Genomic DNA, 18943 nt, shown 5'->3' on the forward strand with positions numbered 1-18943 from the left:
TCAGTGGTGTCAGGACTAGTCATTCAGAGGGGCTGGCGGAGGGGACTTACTGCTGGCTCTGGGAGGGAGTTCCTGGAGCTTGGTAAGAAGGGCAGCATAAAGAGACAAGGAAAAAGCTGCTGCCATTAACTGTGATGTGAATAGAATCTGGTCTGCCCCAGCCAGCTGCCTTCCACTGCAGATTGTTGTCTGCTCTGCTTGTGTCCGGCTATCAGTCTTAGCACTGCTTTGTGGCAGCATGTCCTGGAGCTGTGTCCCTGAGGGTCTGCTCCAGGGAAGAGACACTTTGAAACTTGCAGTGAGATGGTTGCTGAGCTAAGGAGCCTATCTCTGCCACTGGCTGAGCGGCACAGCAGGGGCAAGCTCTGTCAACCCTTCACTGCTACCTGCACTCTGCCCCATAGTCTGTCCTTGTTTCACCTCACTACCCATCCCCATGTTCCTTGGAGAAGGGGAATGATGGATGGGGGCAAGAGACACTAGGGTTACAAACCTGTCCCCTATACTACTGGCCTTTCTTCAGTAGGTAAGTGTTAATGAAGTCCTGTAATGAGGCAGGAGAATGGGTGTGGCCCTAAGACTGTTGGCCAGGCCCTAGTGTGCAGGGAAGCTGGGGGCTCTGGGGTGGTTTTGCTCTTAATGAACCAAGCACTTCCCCACCTGTTTTTAAAATAGGAAAGAAACCTCCTGGGTAGCCAGATCCTGATGCCCGAGGAAAGGCATGGCCTTCACCAGCTTCGGTCCCTATCTGAGCCAGGTGGCCTGTTCCCCATATGGCTTTCTTTCTACTCTCCAACTCTTACCTTGTGCCTGCTTGGGTCTAAACAAAGCCCAGTCTTTGTAGTTGAGGGTGTCATTCATACATCTTCTGTTCCTGCTCTGGGACTCAGAGAAGCCATCTTCCTTGGAGAATTGTCAGGCTCTTGGTGGTGGTGGGCTGCAGCCGGCCTAACCCTCTTCCAGCTCTAGGGAACAAGCCTTATGCAGCAGGGATTCATAGACTGCTCTGGGCAGCCCCACTGTCAGCTGCTGTCATCCCTTGCCAGAGCATCACAGCTCCACCTCTGGTGGCTACACAAACATGCTTGGTGGGGATTGGTTCTGCTTTGAGCACGGGGTTGGACTAGATGACCTCCTGAGGTCCCTTCCAGCCCTGATATTCTATGATTCTATCTGTATGGTGTGCTGGGGTACAGTGCTATTGCTGGAGCCACATGTCCTCTGCCAAGGGGCTAGTGTGGCATGGGAAGGGCATGCTGTGCTAGCACTGCATGGCAAATCTAGCCTGGGGTGCAGACAGGACCTGCTGCATGGCTGAGAACCCTACTGCTGTTAGAGCATGCTTGTTTCTTACAAGAGAGGGGAATGAAATAAGGAGGGGTGACCTAAGTTTTTACCCATTGATGTTCTGCTCCTGAGATGCAGCAGCTCCTGCTATTCCAACCTGAGCTTGGACCCTGCTGAGCTTGGACCCCTCCTTCCTGACTGGCAGCTTCCCCCTGCTGGTCTGATAGTGATGGTTTGGGCCAGGGCAGAGGCTGATTTGGGGTGGGGGGAGGGGAAGAGAGAATGCCCCTAAACTCCTCTTTTCTCCTAACCTCACTGCTGGCCTGGTGTAGTAAAAGGCTACTGTGACGTTGGCTTGGCCCAGCTAGCTTCCCCCTCCACTGAAAAGTCTGTGACCTTTGACACCATTTCCTCCCTCACAGCTGACCCAAGATGATGCGGAAAGGGAATTCTCTGTCCTGAGGTTGTGGGGTTCTGAATGTGAAGGAGTGGGAGCACTGGCACCCGGACTGCAGGGATCTGCCCCCACCCGTGCAGAGTCACTCAATCACACATATCCTTGCTTTGTGCTCGCTGGGTGACCTCCTGGCTGCTCAGCAAGTAGGTGTCAATGAAGGTGAAGAGCTCCTCGGGGGTGACAGGCTCGATGTAGCGCTCGCGGTCCACGCCCTGCTTGTCGATCAGCACCATGTTAAAAGTGGAGCGGGTGACATGCAGGAATTGTCTGTGGAAGGAATGAGTGGGTAGATGAGAGCCTGCTATGCCCGCAGAGACTGACAGCATTTACATGCGTACATCACAGCATCAGCCTGCCACTGCCAGCACTCCAAAGCCTGAGAGCTGGGTTACTGACTGCTGGATTCTGTGGGACCCTCTGGCTTTTCCACAGGCCTGTGCAGGATAACTTAGGGCTAAGATACCACCCTGCTGCTCTGTGGGGATGACTCAGTGTCCGACATAGGCAGGTGGCAGGGCTGGAATTCACTCTCCCAGCTGCACAGGCACTAGGATCTATCATCTGCACTTGTGACAGGATTCAGGCCGCCAGCCCTCAGGAGGGTGGGTGCCTTTCCTGCAAGCAGGTGTCTCTAATGACCCTGTAGCTGCACTCTACCACAGTCACTGCTGGGACCTGCAGCTGGGGGACACAGCCCCAAAAGCACTACATGAGCTAAAGCAGTAGCTACAGGATCTCTGAGGAACCGGCTCTTACGGCTGCTAGGAGCTGCTCCACGACGGAGACAGCCATCCACCCTGGCAGTGTATTGCACCCGCATGTTGAACTGGGGGTCATGATCCCACTTCCTGTAAGCTATTGGGGCTGTACACCACCCCTGATACCTGAGCTCCTCGATGATGTCAGCCCGGAGCTGGTGTTCACGGAGGCGGCCCACCTCGTGGGGGGGCTGACCCACCAGCTCGAGGATGGTGACATGCCGCAGGTCCAGCCCACAGGTAGCTTGCTGCAGACAGGAGAAGAGCCAGTCAGATGCTGTTGGGTGGGATTGGGGCTGGAGGAGGCACAGGGGAGGGGGTCACCTGCAGCATGGCAATCTGCATCTTGTAGTAGCGAGTGGAGGGGTCAGGAGCCGAGACTATCAGGAGCCGGCGTTTCTCATAGAACTGATCCAGGAGGCCAGCAGCCGAGTTCACGTCCACGTTGATCTGCATGGCTGAGATGGGAAGGTGAGCTCATGAGCACAAACAGGGAGATGGCTGGTGGGGACTTCTGACCCCTGCTCTGTCTGCAGGATCCTAGTGTAGCCTACCTGAGAAGTCAGCTGCCTTCCCCCAGCAAGCTGATGTGTCTTGCCTTGATTGGGGCTCTCTGTTCTCTATCAGCAGGAACCATTTCACCAACTTCTCCAGCAGAAGGCAGCAAATATGGCAGGGGAGCTGCACCCCACTGTCACATAAACCAGGGAGCCTGCGTCTCACCCAGTCGAGAGTGGCCAGGAGCCAATGGCTTGTATCTCATCAGCCTGAGAGAGAGAGAATGCCCCAGGGCCATGCCAGCCATGCCATGCAGATCAAGGAGGAACCCAGTGCCTCAGCAGATGAGACCTCCATCTCAGTGTTGAATGTGGTCAGGGACTTCACGGTGGCCAGCCTGGCTGGCTATGTTGCATTACTGTTCTAGGAGTGGCCAGCAGGAGATGGGGACTAACCAGGGGATATAACCTAAGGCTGATGTTTGTGACCATTTTAATGAATAGCTGAAAACAGGATGGCTTTGAGTCTATTCCTCTTTCCCCAGGCTTATGCTGGGGCAACTCCAGTGGCTTCTGTGGCTTTACCCCTGCTTTGCCCTGGGATGAGAGGAGCAATAAATCTTGGGCTTTCTAAACAATGATATGCTCAAGATGAAGGGAGTGGTGCAGGGGAGCCTTTGCCTAGCCCAGTCTAGGGAGGGCAGCAGGTTCAGGGTTCAGTTCCTGACCATGGCCATGGGTCTCCTGGGTTTTAAATAGCACTTATGTAGAGGAGAGGGGGATTTTCTCTAGGCAGCGCAGGTACTGGGATTCCCGTGCAACCTCAACTGGGCCTACGCCACAAGACTCAGATCTGGATCCAACCTGCCCTGGATGCAGGTGGTGGTCAGATCCAGGAATTGGTTTGGCACATGGTGCTGAGAGGGGTCAACTGCCAAGTCTGGATCTGGATTCCAACTTCCCCAAAGGGCAAGAGGGTTGGGGTGGGGGTTTGGTTCAGGCCCATGTGTGTATCTGAGACAAGGCCAGTAAGAATAGCATCATGCCCAGCTCTGCCACCAGCCAGGCTCCGACAACCAGTACCAAAGTGAGCCCAAGGCTGGGTGATATTAACAGAGAGAGAAAGAAAATGAGAGTGAACTCAAGGTGAGGGGCTGCTGGGCAAATCTAACTCTGATGGAGGAGGTGTGGGGGCTGCTAAAGACAGCTGCTCTGTACTCCTTTCTTTCCCTTATCCAATTCATCTGAACATCCAACCAGCCCCTAAAGGCAGCACATGCTGCACTGAGGGCTTCTGTGCAGTTGTTTTCTAAAGAGGTGATGCACAGAGAGAATGATGGCCTAGGGGGTGTCCTCTCCACGTTCCCAAGTAGTGCATTAGAGCAACCAGAGAAGAGGGCCATTTGGAAGATCCCATCTCAGGTTTGTCAGCAAGCACGGGGCAGGCTGAGACAGGGCTCGGGGAGTTTGCTCAGACTGAGGCAAGCTGCTCAACCTGCCACTGCCCAAATGGGGGAGGCACAGGTGACAGCTGTCATCTTGGCTGAACACCTTCAGAGCTACAAGCACAAGCAGCTACAGCTTGAGCTCCAGGTAATCACAGACTCATTCCCTCTGTGGATCAGGCCAAGAGTGAGGCTCGGAGTCACGTGCTCAGCAGTAGCTGAGACAGGCTGGGCCGGAGACCCAAGAGGACCATTGTGGGATGCTATCCCTGTCCGTCAATGGCTCCCAAGCCTTGGCACTGCCATTCCTTGTTTCAACCATAAATGATTTTCCACCATAGAAGGGAGGAGGCTCCACATCTGGATGGAGAGGGATGTCCCTCACCAGAAAGCTGCCTGGTGGATGCTCAGGCAGTGTGGATGCTGCCAGGAAAGCCCTATGTTCACCGATGAATATCAGGCCCTAGATTTGATGAGTTCCTGGGAGCTGGAGACAGAACAGACCCAGTTCAGCACGAGGGGGAGCTGCCTGATTCATAAAGCCCTGTGCAGGTGTCCTGGTGAAGGCAGTTCAGTCATTTCCAGGCTATAGCCTTAGCCTGCAAGCAACCCCGCCAGCAACTCTCCCTGTAACACTTACGCGCACAAGTGGGCTGGGATCCCGACCAGTGGCGGCTGGACTGGCAGACGCGGGAGGGGCTCCCTTGGCGTTCATAGCCCCCGTCACATAAGTACTCGCATGTGGCACCGTAGTTATTGCCCTCAGAGGTGCAGCTGAGGTAGCCATGCTGTGGCGGCTTCAGAACAGGGCAGCGTCTCACTGCAAAAGCGAGAGCGGACATCAAGGATAAGGGACACCTTGATCTAGCACAGGCTGCAGTGCTGGAGGAGTGTAGAGTGGACTAGCCAAGGTGCCAGGAGACCTTAGAGGGATTTGGGCCAGGAATGAGGAGGTGGCACCACGTATCCTGGTATGGCCAGAGGTCATGAGACAGGGAGAGTAGGAGAAAGTGCCAGGTGGCCTGGAATGGTTTGGGCTTAGTAGGGTTCTGTTGGTGGCAGGAGCACAGGACCTCCAGGTGACACTGATTGCATGGGGACAACATGCAGGAACCAAACTTGTTCCCACACATCCTTGGTGTGAGCATGGCTCCTGAGCCCACACACAGGAAGAATCGTCTCCTCCAGCCAAGGTGTGAGGGAGCTGGGGTCCCAGGTGCAGCAGGTGACCCGTCCCTTACCTTGGACTCGGACGATGAATTTGCAGCTGGCTCGGTTGTAGGCCTGGTCATAGGCAATATAACGGATAACGTGCTCTCCCTCTGGAAACTCAGACCCAGGTTCTGGGCCCCGCAGTATCACTCTGGACCCAAAAGACACAGAGTTGCTTGAGTGTGCGGTGCATTTCTCCCAGCTGGGCCTTTGTTTTGATCCCTATGAAGCAGCTTCAGGGCACAAAGCCACCAGACCCTGTTTGGGATGGGGGTCCTGCAGCCCTCAGCACTCACCGTTTGATGATGCCATCAGCAGAGTCCTTCACGTGGGGTGGGTCCCAGTACACAGTAGCTGTCAGTTTCTCTGGCTCTGCCATCCTCTCTCGTGTCTCTGGGCATCGGATCTTGGGGGGCTCAATATCTGCCCGAGCAAAGCAGAGAGAAACTCCAGAGGAACCACGTGGGGCAGGGCCACAGTATAAGGTGGGTGACATTCAGCAATAAACCCTGGGAGGAGGCAGTAAAACCCACAGGGGCAAGGAACTAGGAGAAAGCACAGGGACATGCAATAGTTCCCTCCCTAGGGAAGCTAGCCAGGGTGAGCCATGCAGACAGCAATGCCCCCTGGGGTAGACCCAGAATAACCCACTGAGATGCCAAGCCCAGTGTGAGGGAACTAGGATAAAGCATAGGAATATGAGTCGTTCCTTCCATGAGCCAAGCAATCACCTCAAATCAAGGGGAATACAATGCCCCTGGGGGAGGTAAACAGGGTAAACAATGGGAAGTAACTTTGGTACAGCAGTCTCCAGTGGAAGGTATTCAGGATTAGCTGGGGTTTGTAATCTCCCAGGAGTAAAGGGACCAGGGATCAAACACTAATATCCCCACAGAGCAGGCATTGAGGAGACACTCTGGGCAATCCTAGTCTCTAGGGCATATGTGCAGGATGAGTCAGGCTGGCAGTAAGGATAGCAGGGTGAGAATTTACCTACACAGATTGGCTCGCTGCCGCTCCACCGCTGGTTCTCCATGCACATCCGGCTGCGGTCACCCTCCAGGTGGTACCCGGGGAGGCAAGAGTAATCACAGTGAGAGTCCAGCAGCGCCCCGGCTGAACACTGGTAGGAGCCGCTCATCACTGCCGGCAGTACATGACACCTGACCTCTGCAACAGAACGAGCAGATCTGCTCAGCAGACAGGTGTGCAGAAATCCCTCCGGGGGGCAGCACATGCTTCAGGACTGCAGCACTGGGGCTGGGGAGGGTTTGGAATGACACAGAACCAGCAAGGATGGCCTTGAGCTCAGCTGCTGTGGGCCATGGGGTGGCTTGGTTTATAGGGCTCCTGAGTCTTTTTTCCATTCCAGCCCTCATGCAGCTTTGCTAATGTGGGGCAATAAACCCAGTGGAAAGCTGTAGGAGGTGGAGCAGGACATGGAAATGAAGGGCCTTCCATCCAGGCACTCAGACATTCCTGATGGTTGTAGGACTTCAGTAGCGTGATCCTGAAAGAACCTGTAATGGCATGTCTATCCCCACACTGGCAAAGAAAGAGTTAATTGGAGCCAGAGAGCAATTAGTGCTCCAGATGCACCTGGACCAGCTGAAAGGCACTGGGTGATAAAGAAAGAAAGGAACCTAGGCAGGAGAACATGGAAAGAATGGGTCTTGGGGTGCTGCCTGCAGAGGGAAGCCTAGCCTAGGGTTAGGAGAGACTGTAGGAAGGCACAGGAGAGGAGCAAGCTCCTGGAGTGCTCCTGGACAAAAGGACCCAGGAACCCCTCCATCCCAGCTGGCAAGGGGGGTATAGGAATCTCCTGGTTCTGGTATATACCTTCTGGTTCACCAAAGAATGCCAGGTCAGGTCTTAAATGATAGTCAGGGTCATGATGGTCATTAAGGTTGTTGTTAAATGTCTTATATAGTCTGAAAATACATTCTCCAAGTCTGTATCAAGGCAGAGTTGGCAAAAAGCCTTTCTGCTAGACATGTAAATTAAACACTGTCAGCCAACACAGTGGAAGCCTCATTTACATACAAAGTCAAGGGGTGTGTGTGCGTGAGAGAGAGAGAAATCAGCTGGAAGGCAGTACATGGGAGAACAAGCCAAGGGGATTATCCTGGTTCTGGCACAGACAATGAACTTTGGGGATATAAGGAGAAGACAAGGAAGACACCCCTTGATTCTGCACCTAGGAAGTAACAGGCGGCATGATGACATTTGTGAAAACTGGATCCAAACCCAAGCTGGCTGAAAGGCTGAGAAGAACATTCAGGGTGAGATGATAAACTTTACACTAATCTTCTGTCTAAGTTAAGTTTAGTCTCTAGAAATCGAGTTAAGATTTTGTATTATATATAACCCTTTTGTTTCTGCTATCCTCACTCACTATCTCTTGGCTCTCGAAACTTTGACGGTAAACTTATCATGGTTTGCACTGTCAATATATCTCGGTGCTGTGGTATTGCTCAAGTAGCTGATCCGGAGCTGAATCATTCAGGCTGGTGTGTGTGCTGTTCCCCTGGGGCAGAAGACCTGGTATTTCTGTGAGCGTTTGGTGGAGGAGGGGCTGAGCGCTACAGGGAAATGCTTCAAAGGGACTCAAGGACTGGGGTACACCTATTGTTAACCTTCTAGGCAAAGTAATGGCTGGCATAGCCTGGAGGAGAGTGCTTGGAAGGCTGATAGGCTGGTGGTAACAGGGAGCTGGCACCTAGTTAAGCACAAGCACATCTTCCTCCCAATGCAGGCAACAGAAGTAACAAGGTGACTCCCGGTCCTGGGCACCCTGAGAACCATCACAGGCCTAAGGAGGTAGGACCTGGGGTCAGGTTTCTGATGGAAAGAGACATGGACACAGAAAGCCTAGGGAGAGGCAGGTGGGAGCTGGGGCTCCAGGGAGAAAGAACTCTCCAGAGCCCGGGAAGGGGTTGGAGAAAGGGTCCAGAACCAAGCCAAGGTAGGAAGTTCCAGGGAGGCAACAAGGATGCTGAGGACGCAGAGCTTAGCTGCCAGCTACAGGATCCCTGGGCTGGAACCCAGAGTAGAGGCAAGGTCTATGTTCTCCTACGGGCCACCAAGGAAGGTGGAGTGAAAGCCCCTGAGGTAAGGGGTGGAAAGACCATCAAACCCAGAGTCGGGGCGGAAGGCCTGCTGTAAGGTCACTGGACTACTGTTTGGTGGGATTCTCTGTTACCCAGAACGGGACCTGGGAGAAGCTAAGCACGAAAAGAAGCCGAGCACCACAGAAGTGCCAAAGGAGGGCCTGCTAGGCCGTACCCAGCCAGGATGGGGTGTACTGGCCAGTAAGTCACTCTTCTACAAAGTCCAAAGCGCTTTACAAGCAGCACACTGCAGTTGTTCTTAGTGTGTGGTCCAGGGTGTTGCTCAGTGCCTTTCTGGGTGCCAGGTGCCATCTATCAGTCTCCAATGCGGTATCGTCATCCCAAGCATTCAGAAATGAGTCTGACTTAGAAATCATGAGAACTTTTAAAAGAATAACTGTTGGAGTCTTTGTCTACTGGTTCCTGAGCTCTAAGGATGTGCCTGGGTCACATTCTGCCGCTTTTGTCCCCCATCCAGGAGGGATGGGACCCTACGTTTTTAATGAAAGCTGAGAGTCTCTCCTAATCACACGAGTCCCGGAGCTGTGGCTTTAAGACAAACATCAAATATCAGGAGACTTGTGATAAAATCCTGAGAGTCAGCGACATTGTTGCTGCCATTTCCTGTTAGGGACAGCTCAGATCAGGACTCCTTTAGGCCTTCCAGGGTTTGGTTTTGACCAATGCCATTTTGAAAAGCCCTTCCTCACCCTGCCCCCTGCACAGATGCTTCATGTCTCTCTTCAGCAGGCTCTTCCTTTGATGTAAAAAGAAAGGCGATTGCAACTGATGCAAAACCAGAGCCCGGGGGTGGGCAGCAAACAAGCAAGAGACTAGAGCAGGCAGTGAACAGAGATCAGGTCCTAATGGACATGAAGTGCTGCACCCAACACAGATACCAAACAGTCCCTCCCCATTACCTCTGTCGTGTAACCCAGCACTAGTCACCATCAGGACAGCATGCTCACGCACACTGGAACGTTCATGCACACTCCTTTCCCATACAGGACTTACGTCTGCAGTAGGCGGTGCCAGACCAGCGCCTGCTCGGCAAGCACTGCACTGACCTCCGCCCTATTAGCCGGAAACCTCGATCGCATGAGAGTTCGCAGCGCGTCCCCAGACTGCTGCGGTAATTCCCTCCCCTGGGGGAGTAGCAGGTCGCCTCTCCATGGTGGAGGTTTAATGAATAGCACCACTGGGGAACTAAGAAGAGAGAGAGAAAGGAGGGGAGATGTCACTGCTAAATGTTCAGATGGGCTAGTCTAGCTGGGAAAACTCTGTGCTTCATTTCCAGGGTCTTGGGGCAGCATGTGGCCTGGATGAGGGGCAGCCCAGCATCCGTCCCGGTCGGGGCATCCTTCTATGGGCAGCTGGGGAGCCATGGGGAAGGCTTGGGACGACTTCCCCTGGCCTGGTGGAAGATCAGTGTGCAACTGTTACCTCGATAATCCAGGGCAGGAGCTTGGGGAGCCTCTTCCACGTACACTTCATTGTTGTACCTCTCAGTATTGTCGTAGCCAGAACCTAGTGGGAGGAAAGAATGGTGAGGAGGGGTCTCAACCTGAGTGTCTTGCTTCTGCATCCCACCCCTGATTCTCCCTCAGAGTAGCGTAGCATAGGAGGTGCTGGGGGTCTGCAGAGAGATGGTGACAGGAGCTGCGCTGGCACTGGACTCTAGGGAATTATTTCTCTCCAGAACTCCTGGAAAGAAACTTGCTCCCTGGGCAACATCTGCTTCCTATAGCAACGCCTCCCAGCGTGGGGCCTCCCTCAGAGGGAACCATCTGCGGACTCTGGCTTCCCCCTCAGCATTTGCAGCCCTTGTTAAAATAATGTCTCCATCCCCCTGGCATTCCCCGGGAGGGAATGGTGTGCTGAGGCAGACATTAGACTAAGAGAAGCAGGCAGAAGGCCTGCATTGCTACAGCCAGGGGGGTAAAACATTGCCATTCAGAGCTGGTAGCACTTCACACCCACTCTGCACTGTTGTGAATGGCTGCCTGAGGTGCAGGGCCAGGGGGAATTAGGTTTGAGGGGTGCACAGCAGTGGGTGCTATCTGATGACAGCACTCATCTATTATATCCACTGTGCATGGGTAAAGGGCTGTACCAGCAGCAGGCCTCGAGTCCTGCAAGGACTGGCTGCTGAAGCAGTTTGAGGATTGTGCTCCTCTCTCACTGACACTTGATTCTCTGACTCTGTCCCTGTCTCAGCTCCTCCACAGACAGGGCTCCAGCCAAGCACTGAGAAGGGAGAACATCTATGCAGAAACCTCAGCTCTGGCAGTGACATGGTTTGTGTGGCTGGCACTGTCCAGCAGACTAAACAGCCTGGTGTGCCAGGCTCATTAATTACAGGAAGTGGGTGTCGAAGCGGAGCACAGCTGGACAAGGGACAACTCAGTCCTTTCATGAACTAAATTCCAGGAAGTCGCATCCCATCACTCCCCTCTCACACCCCCACAATGGAGTGATGGAGCGAGTGGTGGGAAGAACAGGATTGGGCCCCCACTCCTGTGCGACTCAGCAAAGGGAACCCTCACCATGCCAGGACCAGGACACATGCAGACGTCCAGAGCTGAATGAACATGGAGACCGAACTTTCCTCTTAGCCATGGCCAGCAGTGGATGCATTTGAGCCCCAATGAATGAAATGGGTGGAGGAGTGGTATTCTCGAACTGTGAGCTCACCTTTTAGCTGAATTTCCTCTCATTCCAGACTCTTTCTTTCCCTCTCCATTCCAGTGACTGCATGTGAGCGTGCTCAATTTTGCTCCCTTTTTTTTTTTTTTAAGTGCCGGTGCCCCGTGAATTGTTTCTGTATTAGTCTTGAAACCAAATGTCTGTGCTAAGCAGAATCCCAGATGTTTCTCTACAAGCTCAGCCTGCAGGCTTCTGTGAGGAAGGAGTGGGGAAAGGAAACCCCAGCTCAGAGTGACCAGGGAGAGCACGTTACCCTGGCCTCCAGGATCAGGGGAGCGCGGTAAGTCTCATTGAGACCTGCTCATACCCTCCTCTGACCCAGGGGCAGCTCCAGGCCCCAGCACGCCAAATGCGTGCTTGGGGCGGCAAGCCGCGGGGGGGCAGTCTGCCGGCTCCACGAGGGCGGCAGGCAGGCTGCCTCCGGTGGCTTGCTGAGGGAGGTCCGCTGAAGCCACGAGACCAGCAGACCCTCCGCAGGCAAACCGCCAGAGGCAGCCTGCCTGCCGTGCTTGGGGCGGCAAAATCCCTAGAGCCGCCCCTGCTCTGACCCACATTCAGTCCAGAGACTTGCCTTCTCTTTTTCTCTCCCTTCCCTGCTGCAGTGCTGATGAGTTGAGGATGAAAGGAGAGGGGTTGTCACCTGAGTACACTCCATCCACCAGCCCCTCTGAAGAGCCTCCACGTTGGGGGAAGCTTTATGAGCCATAATAATACAACTTCCCCTACCCCTTCCTGATCCCCAATTAAACTGCCCTGTTCCTCTGACCCACTCATTTCTACAGAGCCTTTCACCCCAGAGCCCTTCACACACTTCATACATGCAGTGCCACTGAAATGCAGCCACCTCTGGGCACCCACCCAGCATGCAGGGAGCCTCCGGAGGGGAAGACCGTGGCTAGAACATCGAGGCAAATCCCCTACTCTGCAGCAAAGTGCTGTGAGATCTTTGACATCCACTCTAAGCAGCCAGCACCTCAGTTTTTAAGGCTCACACACAACAAAGCGCAAAGAACTCAATGCATCTACCTCATAGGAAGGATGGGCTGACTCAGCCCTGCTGGGATTTGAATGTATGGTTGAGGAGGTCTCGTTATTATAAACCTGATGCTGAGGCCACAGAGCCATCCCCTCCAGGAGAGAGTGATGCATACATGGAAACGTGCTTTTTCATCCCCAGTCTGTAATTTTTGAGTGATTTCATGGCTCAGTATGAATCAGGCAGAGAGCAGAGCCTGAGACAACAAAGCAAGGAGGATCTATTGGTTCAAGGATGAGCCAGGGGTGGGAACTGAGACAAACTAATGCATTTGGGGGGTCAAAGCTCTCCAGGGGGTTGCAGAAGCCTTTACAGTGTTGGGGAGCAGGGCTCTGGGCCTCCTGAGAGCCCCTCCCATGCTAACCTGGCAATGGTTTGTAGCTGTGATGCTGGGGGAGAGAGTTTGGTTTCTACAGCAAACAAGCTGAGGAGTTGTAAGTGGACAGGTTAGCCAAGGATGGGAAGAGGCTTGGGTTTTGGTCTGTGCAGCTGTTCCAGACAAACAACCGTCTGCCAAAGGCTCCCGAAGGAGCTGAGGGCATGTGGAAAAATTTAGTTCTTGTCACTGTGGCTGAGATGGGGGAAGTTTGTTGTTTACTCCTCTCTGGATGTGCTCTTAACCCCAGCGCTGGGTCTGTCTCTTCCCTCCCCCACCCCCAGCAGAGAGATGCCAGGGCCCTCTGAGCAGTCATGTCAACTTCCTGGGTATAGGTTTGTCTTTTGTTACCCAGCTCCTTCCTGGTCCCCCTAACCCAAACCTGCTCCCTGGCTCTCAGCAAACTGCTGCCCTCAGGGCACATCCACTTTAAGTGATGCGTTAGTTGACTCCTCTTTACACCCCCCCAAGGAGAGAAAGAGAAAGAGAGAGAGACAGAGCACCTTGCCAAGGTTCCTCTGGCCTCCACCAGTAGGCCTTGAACCTGTTCCAAACTGGGTCACCTTTCCCAGAGTGCCTGGAGGAAAAAAGGATCCTGGGATTTGGCTGCAAGGCTGACCTCAATCCTTTATTCCAGCAGAGTCAGAGCTCCCCACCATGCTCCCTTTCCCCTCCTCCTTCACCAAACTCCCCTAGTGTTCCCAGCTATGAACTGCACCTGCTTCCCTCTGCTCTACTCACACCACAAAGAAGAGCAACTTCTCCCATGCCCTGAGAGAGTCCTACTCGCCCCTGTTGATTCCTCACTCCCTTGTAGCACCAGCTGCTGTTGACTAACTCTCCTGCGCTGGGTGGATACTGACCTTCATACCATGTTGATGACACCAGCCTGGTGAGGAAAAGCAGCAGGAGTGGTGCTTCTCCTTGTGCCATTCTAGCACGTAGGGTGGACCTGGGCCACGGGAGCTAGCACCTTGCCTGGTAGTGCACTCTGACGTTAGCAGGCAGGCTGCAGCCCGGAGAGCCCAGCAGGCAGCAGTGTAGACTGGTACCTAGAATAAAGGGAAGTGGGTTTAAAACAGAACAACCCCTGGCCATTGGTGTGTTATTGACCCACACATGCTTGTATTCTCCCCTAGCTTTGCTCTCCGGTCCATGCTGGTCAGATCCAGATTTTTCCCTAGTATTGTCCACCCCAAGCATTCAGAAATAACGACTCAGATCCCTTGCAAGCATGAGTCACTTAAAAATCATGAGATTTTGAAAAATAACAAATTCTGGGCTCTTTTTATATGCCTCCTGGGGTTTTTAAGCCTCCAGGGAGTCATGTTTTCAAGCTTTTCTCTGCAACCAGGAGGGCTAGAAACTTCCTTTTAAAAAAATGAAAGGGAAGGTTCTCACCGGATTCCCCAAGCTTTCAGAAATCCCCCCCAAATCATGAGACTCCTGATAAAATTATGAGAGTTGGCAACACTGTTTTCCACTGAATCAGGGGCTTTTTAATGTGGAGGAAATTCATGCTGAAATTAGAAAGGAGTAAAACTCGTTGCTAACTCCAAAGTGGGTAGTTTGAAACCAGGCCCCAGGTTCTGATAAGTGACTCTAATCTGGGCCCATTTCTAGCTGAAATTCACCAAAATCTAGAGCACATGCAGATGTTATTTATTGGAATCAAAGGGCCCAATTCACCATTGCCCTACACCTTGTGTGATCATTTGCACCATTGCAGTGAGTAGAAAGACTATTGGAGCAGAGTCTGAGTGTTTAACATCTGCTTGGTGCTAGTGCAAAGGACTGCACAAGGCAAAGGGGGATTGGGCCCCATATGAACAGATACAAAAGTGGAGGGTATGGGAGAGAGGATAAACCTTCAAGGGAAGAGGCCAGCTAAATGTACTGATTAGTAAGACATCTGTCCAGAGCAAGAAGCGGGTAGCTTGCTCCAGACTCTCCAGCATGGGGAGAGTTTCTTTGTGACTGACTCTCTAGGTTTGTTTGCTGTCTGAGTTAAAGTTTCACTCTCCTCCTGTAGGATTCAGTCAGTGCAGAGCCTGGAGGCAGATCCACTGAGTGAGGGCAGGTGTTAGGGCCAAGGCAGGGAGGCTAACGTTATTTACAGACACCTTGACTGGAACAGGCATGGGAAAAAAAAGTGTGTTCTCTATTTACTGTGGCTTCAGGTCAGTGCTACTGAAACAGAATGAGTGCAACGGAAATGCATGAGGGAGGGGGACCTGGGGTACGGGACAGAGAGAGGGGAAAGAGGGCAGACAATGAAAGACTGAGATCAGGAGAGAGACACACAGACAGACTGATTGGTTACCAGGAGATCTTTACTCGGGAACTGCAGGTTGGCTGGATGAGGAACCTCTAACAAACACAGAGAAGTGGCCAGGCAGACTGAGCAGATTGACAAGCAGCATTTGAGTAGAAAAACGAAATAAGATAGAAATTCCTGCTCCTTCTTGGTGATGCTGATCTGTATATTTAAAGACACTCCCCACCCCCACATTTCTATTGTTCCAAGTCCTCCCTCTAGCTCAGGGGTTCTCAAACTGGGGGTTGGGACCCCTCAGGGGTTGCGAGGTCACTACATCGGGGGTCACGAGCTGTCAACCTCCACCCCAAATCCCCCTTTGCCTCCAGCATTTATAGTGGTGTTAAATATATAAAAAAAGTGTTTTTAATTTATAAGGGGGGATCACACTCAGAGGCTTGCTGTGTGAAAGGGGTCACCAGTACAAAAGTTTGAGAACTACTGCTCTAGCTCATATCGCTCTAGGGTTTTACACCATGCTCATCACCTTAGTACCTGAGCCCCTCCGGGGTCTTCTCTATACAGAGGAGCCTGTCCTGTCACTGGCAACAGTTCAGTACGCCCTAAGTCTTTACCTGCTATATTAGTAAGAGTCTTGCAACCAACTGGTGGGATCCTTCCGCTGCCTCTGCTGGAGGAAGGTGCCTGGAGGGAGGCTTGTCACACAGGACAGCATGCAGGAACATCTGTCTATCCTCTGCTACAGGGGAAGCCTGCTAGGTGGTGTAGCTTTGTTCACAAGCTTTCTGTATCCACGGTCCCCAGGTCCCTTTCCCTTGTGGATAGAAGTCAAATGGCTGGTTAAAGCAGATCTTACCTGCCTCAGCGCTGCTCCCTCTCCTTGCCTTCTCTCAGCCTGTTCAGGAAACTTGTGCTTTAGCTTTCCCAAAGTGCGTGGTTTGTTCCTGCATCATTTGAGACTCAGCTAACGCTGCCCAGATGTTCTGCGTCTGCATCTGCCAGACGTTTCCTTAAAGCTGTACAGTCCCCCAGAGAGGAGGGGGAGAAAAAAGAGAAGGCTAGGGAGGAGGCCCCCATCTGTGGCTGAAGGGCTGTTACCCTATGCAGAGATCTAAGCAGCTAATCTACCCACTGAAGACCAAATGTGGGCAGGACAATGTCTCTCTCCCTGGCCTGCAGCCCACAGTTAGAGCAATAGCTACTGTAGCTAAGCCTGAGTCTAGGGGCTGGTCTACACTACGGGGGAAAATCGATCTCAGATACACAACTTCAACTACGTGAATAACGTAGCTGAAGTCGAAGTATCTAAGATCGAATTACTCACCATCCTCCCGGTGCGGGATTGATGTCCGCGGCTCCTCATGTCGACTCCGCAACTTCGTTCGGGTTGGTGGAGTTCCGGAATCGATATAAGCACATTCGGGGATCGATATATCGGTCTAGATGAGATGCGATATATCGATTCCCGAGCAATCGATTGCTACCCGCCGATACGGCGGGTAGTGAAGACGTAGCCCTAGGATGTGGAATACTGAGAGCTGCAGGTTTCATGAGTCAGCATGAACAGGCTCTGCAATCCAGGGTACAGCAAAGCACCATTTCATAGGCTGCACGGAGGGAAAGCCAGATGAGAGCCACTTTACCACTTTCCTTCTGGCTGCACCCTTCTCAAATCCATGCCCAAAGCCAAGGATCAGAGTGAAGCATGCAGTGTCTGACATTGGGTTGGGCGATCTAACCCATTTCATGGAACGATTTCGGCTGCGGCTTACCTTTTGAACACTAGCGGCCAAATTCTTTGCATTTGTAAATTGGTGCCAGTTTACACCCGCAAAAAAGCTGGCCTTAGGACTTTTTTCATTGGAGCAATTTAAAGATTTTGCATCTTTGAAACACTTCCCACACGCCCTTCCAAGGTAGGTGACTTCGATTATCTTTATCCCCATTGTACAGATAGACAAAATGCAGAGAGTTGCCCAAAGCCACGGAGGACATGAGCATCAGTGGAATTCAGAAGCTCCCAGCTCTCCAGTGCTCATATCACTAGACTGTGCTGAATGCATCTGAGCAATCTGGTTCTTATAATTCAAAGGCATAGGGCAGATGCTCTGATAGGACACTACAAATGTCTGCTGGCCACAACCATTAATATGGTGGCTCCTGAAGTACTCTCACAGGGGCATGACACTGCTGCAAATGAAGAGAGAGAAGAGGAGACTAGAGGGCTGCTGGCAGAGGTCCAGAAATTAATCTAGTCATCTGCAGCATAAGTAGTTTCGATACTATTATTTCACGGCCATGATGAGCAGTAAGATGTTCTTATCAGGACAGCGGGTGGGGGTAATTTGCACCTATGTAAGAAAAAGCCCCAAATATCGGGACTGTCCCTATAAAATTGGGACATCTGATCACCCTATCCCGATAGAGGTCTGCCTACTAGCTCAGAGTGCCTCCAGCTGGCTCTGGAGGTAGCAGTTTCTAGCTGAGAGTAGTTTGCAATCTTCACAGAGTAGGTTGGTTGAATTTGGAGAGTGACAGAGTCAAAGCAGAAGTGCCACAGACTCTGACTGCATTTCAAACAATGTCCCAGTCAGATGTTGTGGTGCTGCAAGTGGTATGCAATCTGGCAATCAGGCACTGTGCCCATCCTATGTGGGAAAGGCTGCAGGAAATGTATGGGTACTTTATTGAAAGTACTCATTAATGTCCTTCTCAGAGAAAGCAAGCTGCCAAAGCATTCAAAGAAGCTATAGTTTAGATATGCTCTAGAAAACAACTGTGAGCACATTAGTATCCTAAACAGCCGTCACCCAGTCTCTAACCTCCCTTGCTGGGAAAATTCACTGAGAAGTTTGCACTAGGCCAACTGAAACAATATTTGAAATCCCCAGGATCCTTAGAGCCCATCCAATTCAGTTTAGGAGTGGGCCACAGCCCAGAAATGGGGCTCAGATTCCATCATGATGAGTGTGGTATAAACAAACACCTAGACAAAGGAGGGAGAATTGCTGTTGTTGATTATCTCCTCAGGACAGTGTTCAAAAGCCAGGTCTTTTATGACATGGCTTGACTTTTTTTCAGTGCTCTTCCATCATGGGGTATTGCTAACATGGCTGAATGATCTGGCAGGGTGGAAAGAATCCCTGCAGAGTGGTTCCACTCAATGATTTCCAAAGGATCTCAGAGTGGAATTGATGGGTGACCGCTTCTCCTCTCTGAAGGCTCCCAACTGTGGGGACCACACGTTACAAACCTGTCACCTCTCCTTTCCAGCATCTACATGAAGCTAGTGGTTGGGACTGTGAGAAAGTGCTGGTGTCAATGTCATCCTATGCTGGTGATAATTCTTCATTCTAGGTCTCCTTTTCATGATGTAGACTTGATGATCATTGATAGACTCATCCAATGCCGGACAGAAACTAGGATGTGCAGAAAAGCCAGCAGGCTGCCGTTTAAACCAGACAAGATACAGCTGATGCTGATCAGCAAGGGCAAGTATTTAGAGGACCTAGCAAAGCCTATAGCCACTACAGTACCTGGGATGGCCTGTGGTGTGGGACTGTTGCTAGAGCCATCACTGCTCTTAGCTTATCCATGATTGTACTGGTCCCCAGAACAGCAGTCTCACTGAGAGCCAACAAAGAGACTGTGTGCCATCCTCTAAAATGCAGACCTCACCTCAACCATCCATGCCACTCAGCTGAACTACAGCAACAGGCTTAAACATGAAAACCCTCTGGAAACTTCAACTAGTCCAGAGGGGAGCTACCCCCACCTGGCA

General features: G+C 52.2%; 1 protein-coding gene across 1 annotated transcript; it reads right to left on the reverse strand.

Moving 5' to 3' along the window:
• Window positions 1-30: 30 nt before the first annotated feature.
• SRPX2 (sushi repeat containing protein X-linked 2) lies at window positions 31-16346 on the reverse strand. The gene is made up of 11 exons (XM_032772161.2): window positions 16019-16346; window positions 13748-13936; window positions 10210-10293; window positions 9781-9972; window positions 6650-6826; window positions 5953-6079; window positions 5686-5807; window positions 5085-5264; window positions 2827-2960; window positions 2629-2750; window positions 31-2011 (listed from the first exon to the last, which is right to left on the reverse strand). Exons 2-11 carry the CDS (start codon window positions 13815-13817, stop codon window positions 1831-1833), a joined length of 1389 nt encoding a protein of 462 aa, XP_032628052.1. The 5' UTR covers window positions 13818-13936; window positions 16019-16346; the 3' UTR covers window positions 31-1830.
• Window positions 16347-18943: the final 2597 nt, after the last annotated feature.

This window comes from Chelonoidis abingdonii, chromosome 8, assembly GCF_003597395.2.
Source record: "Chelonoidis abingdonii isolate Lonesome George chromosome 8, CheloAbing_2.0, whole genome shotgun sequence".
NCBI classification, from domain to species: Eukaryota; Metazoa; Chordata; order Testudines; family Testudinidae; genus Chelonoidis; species Chelonoidis abingdonii.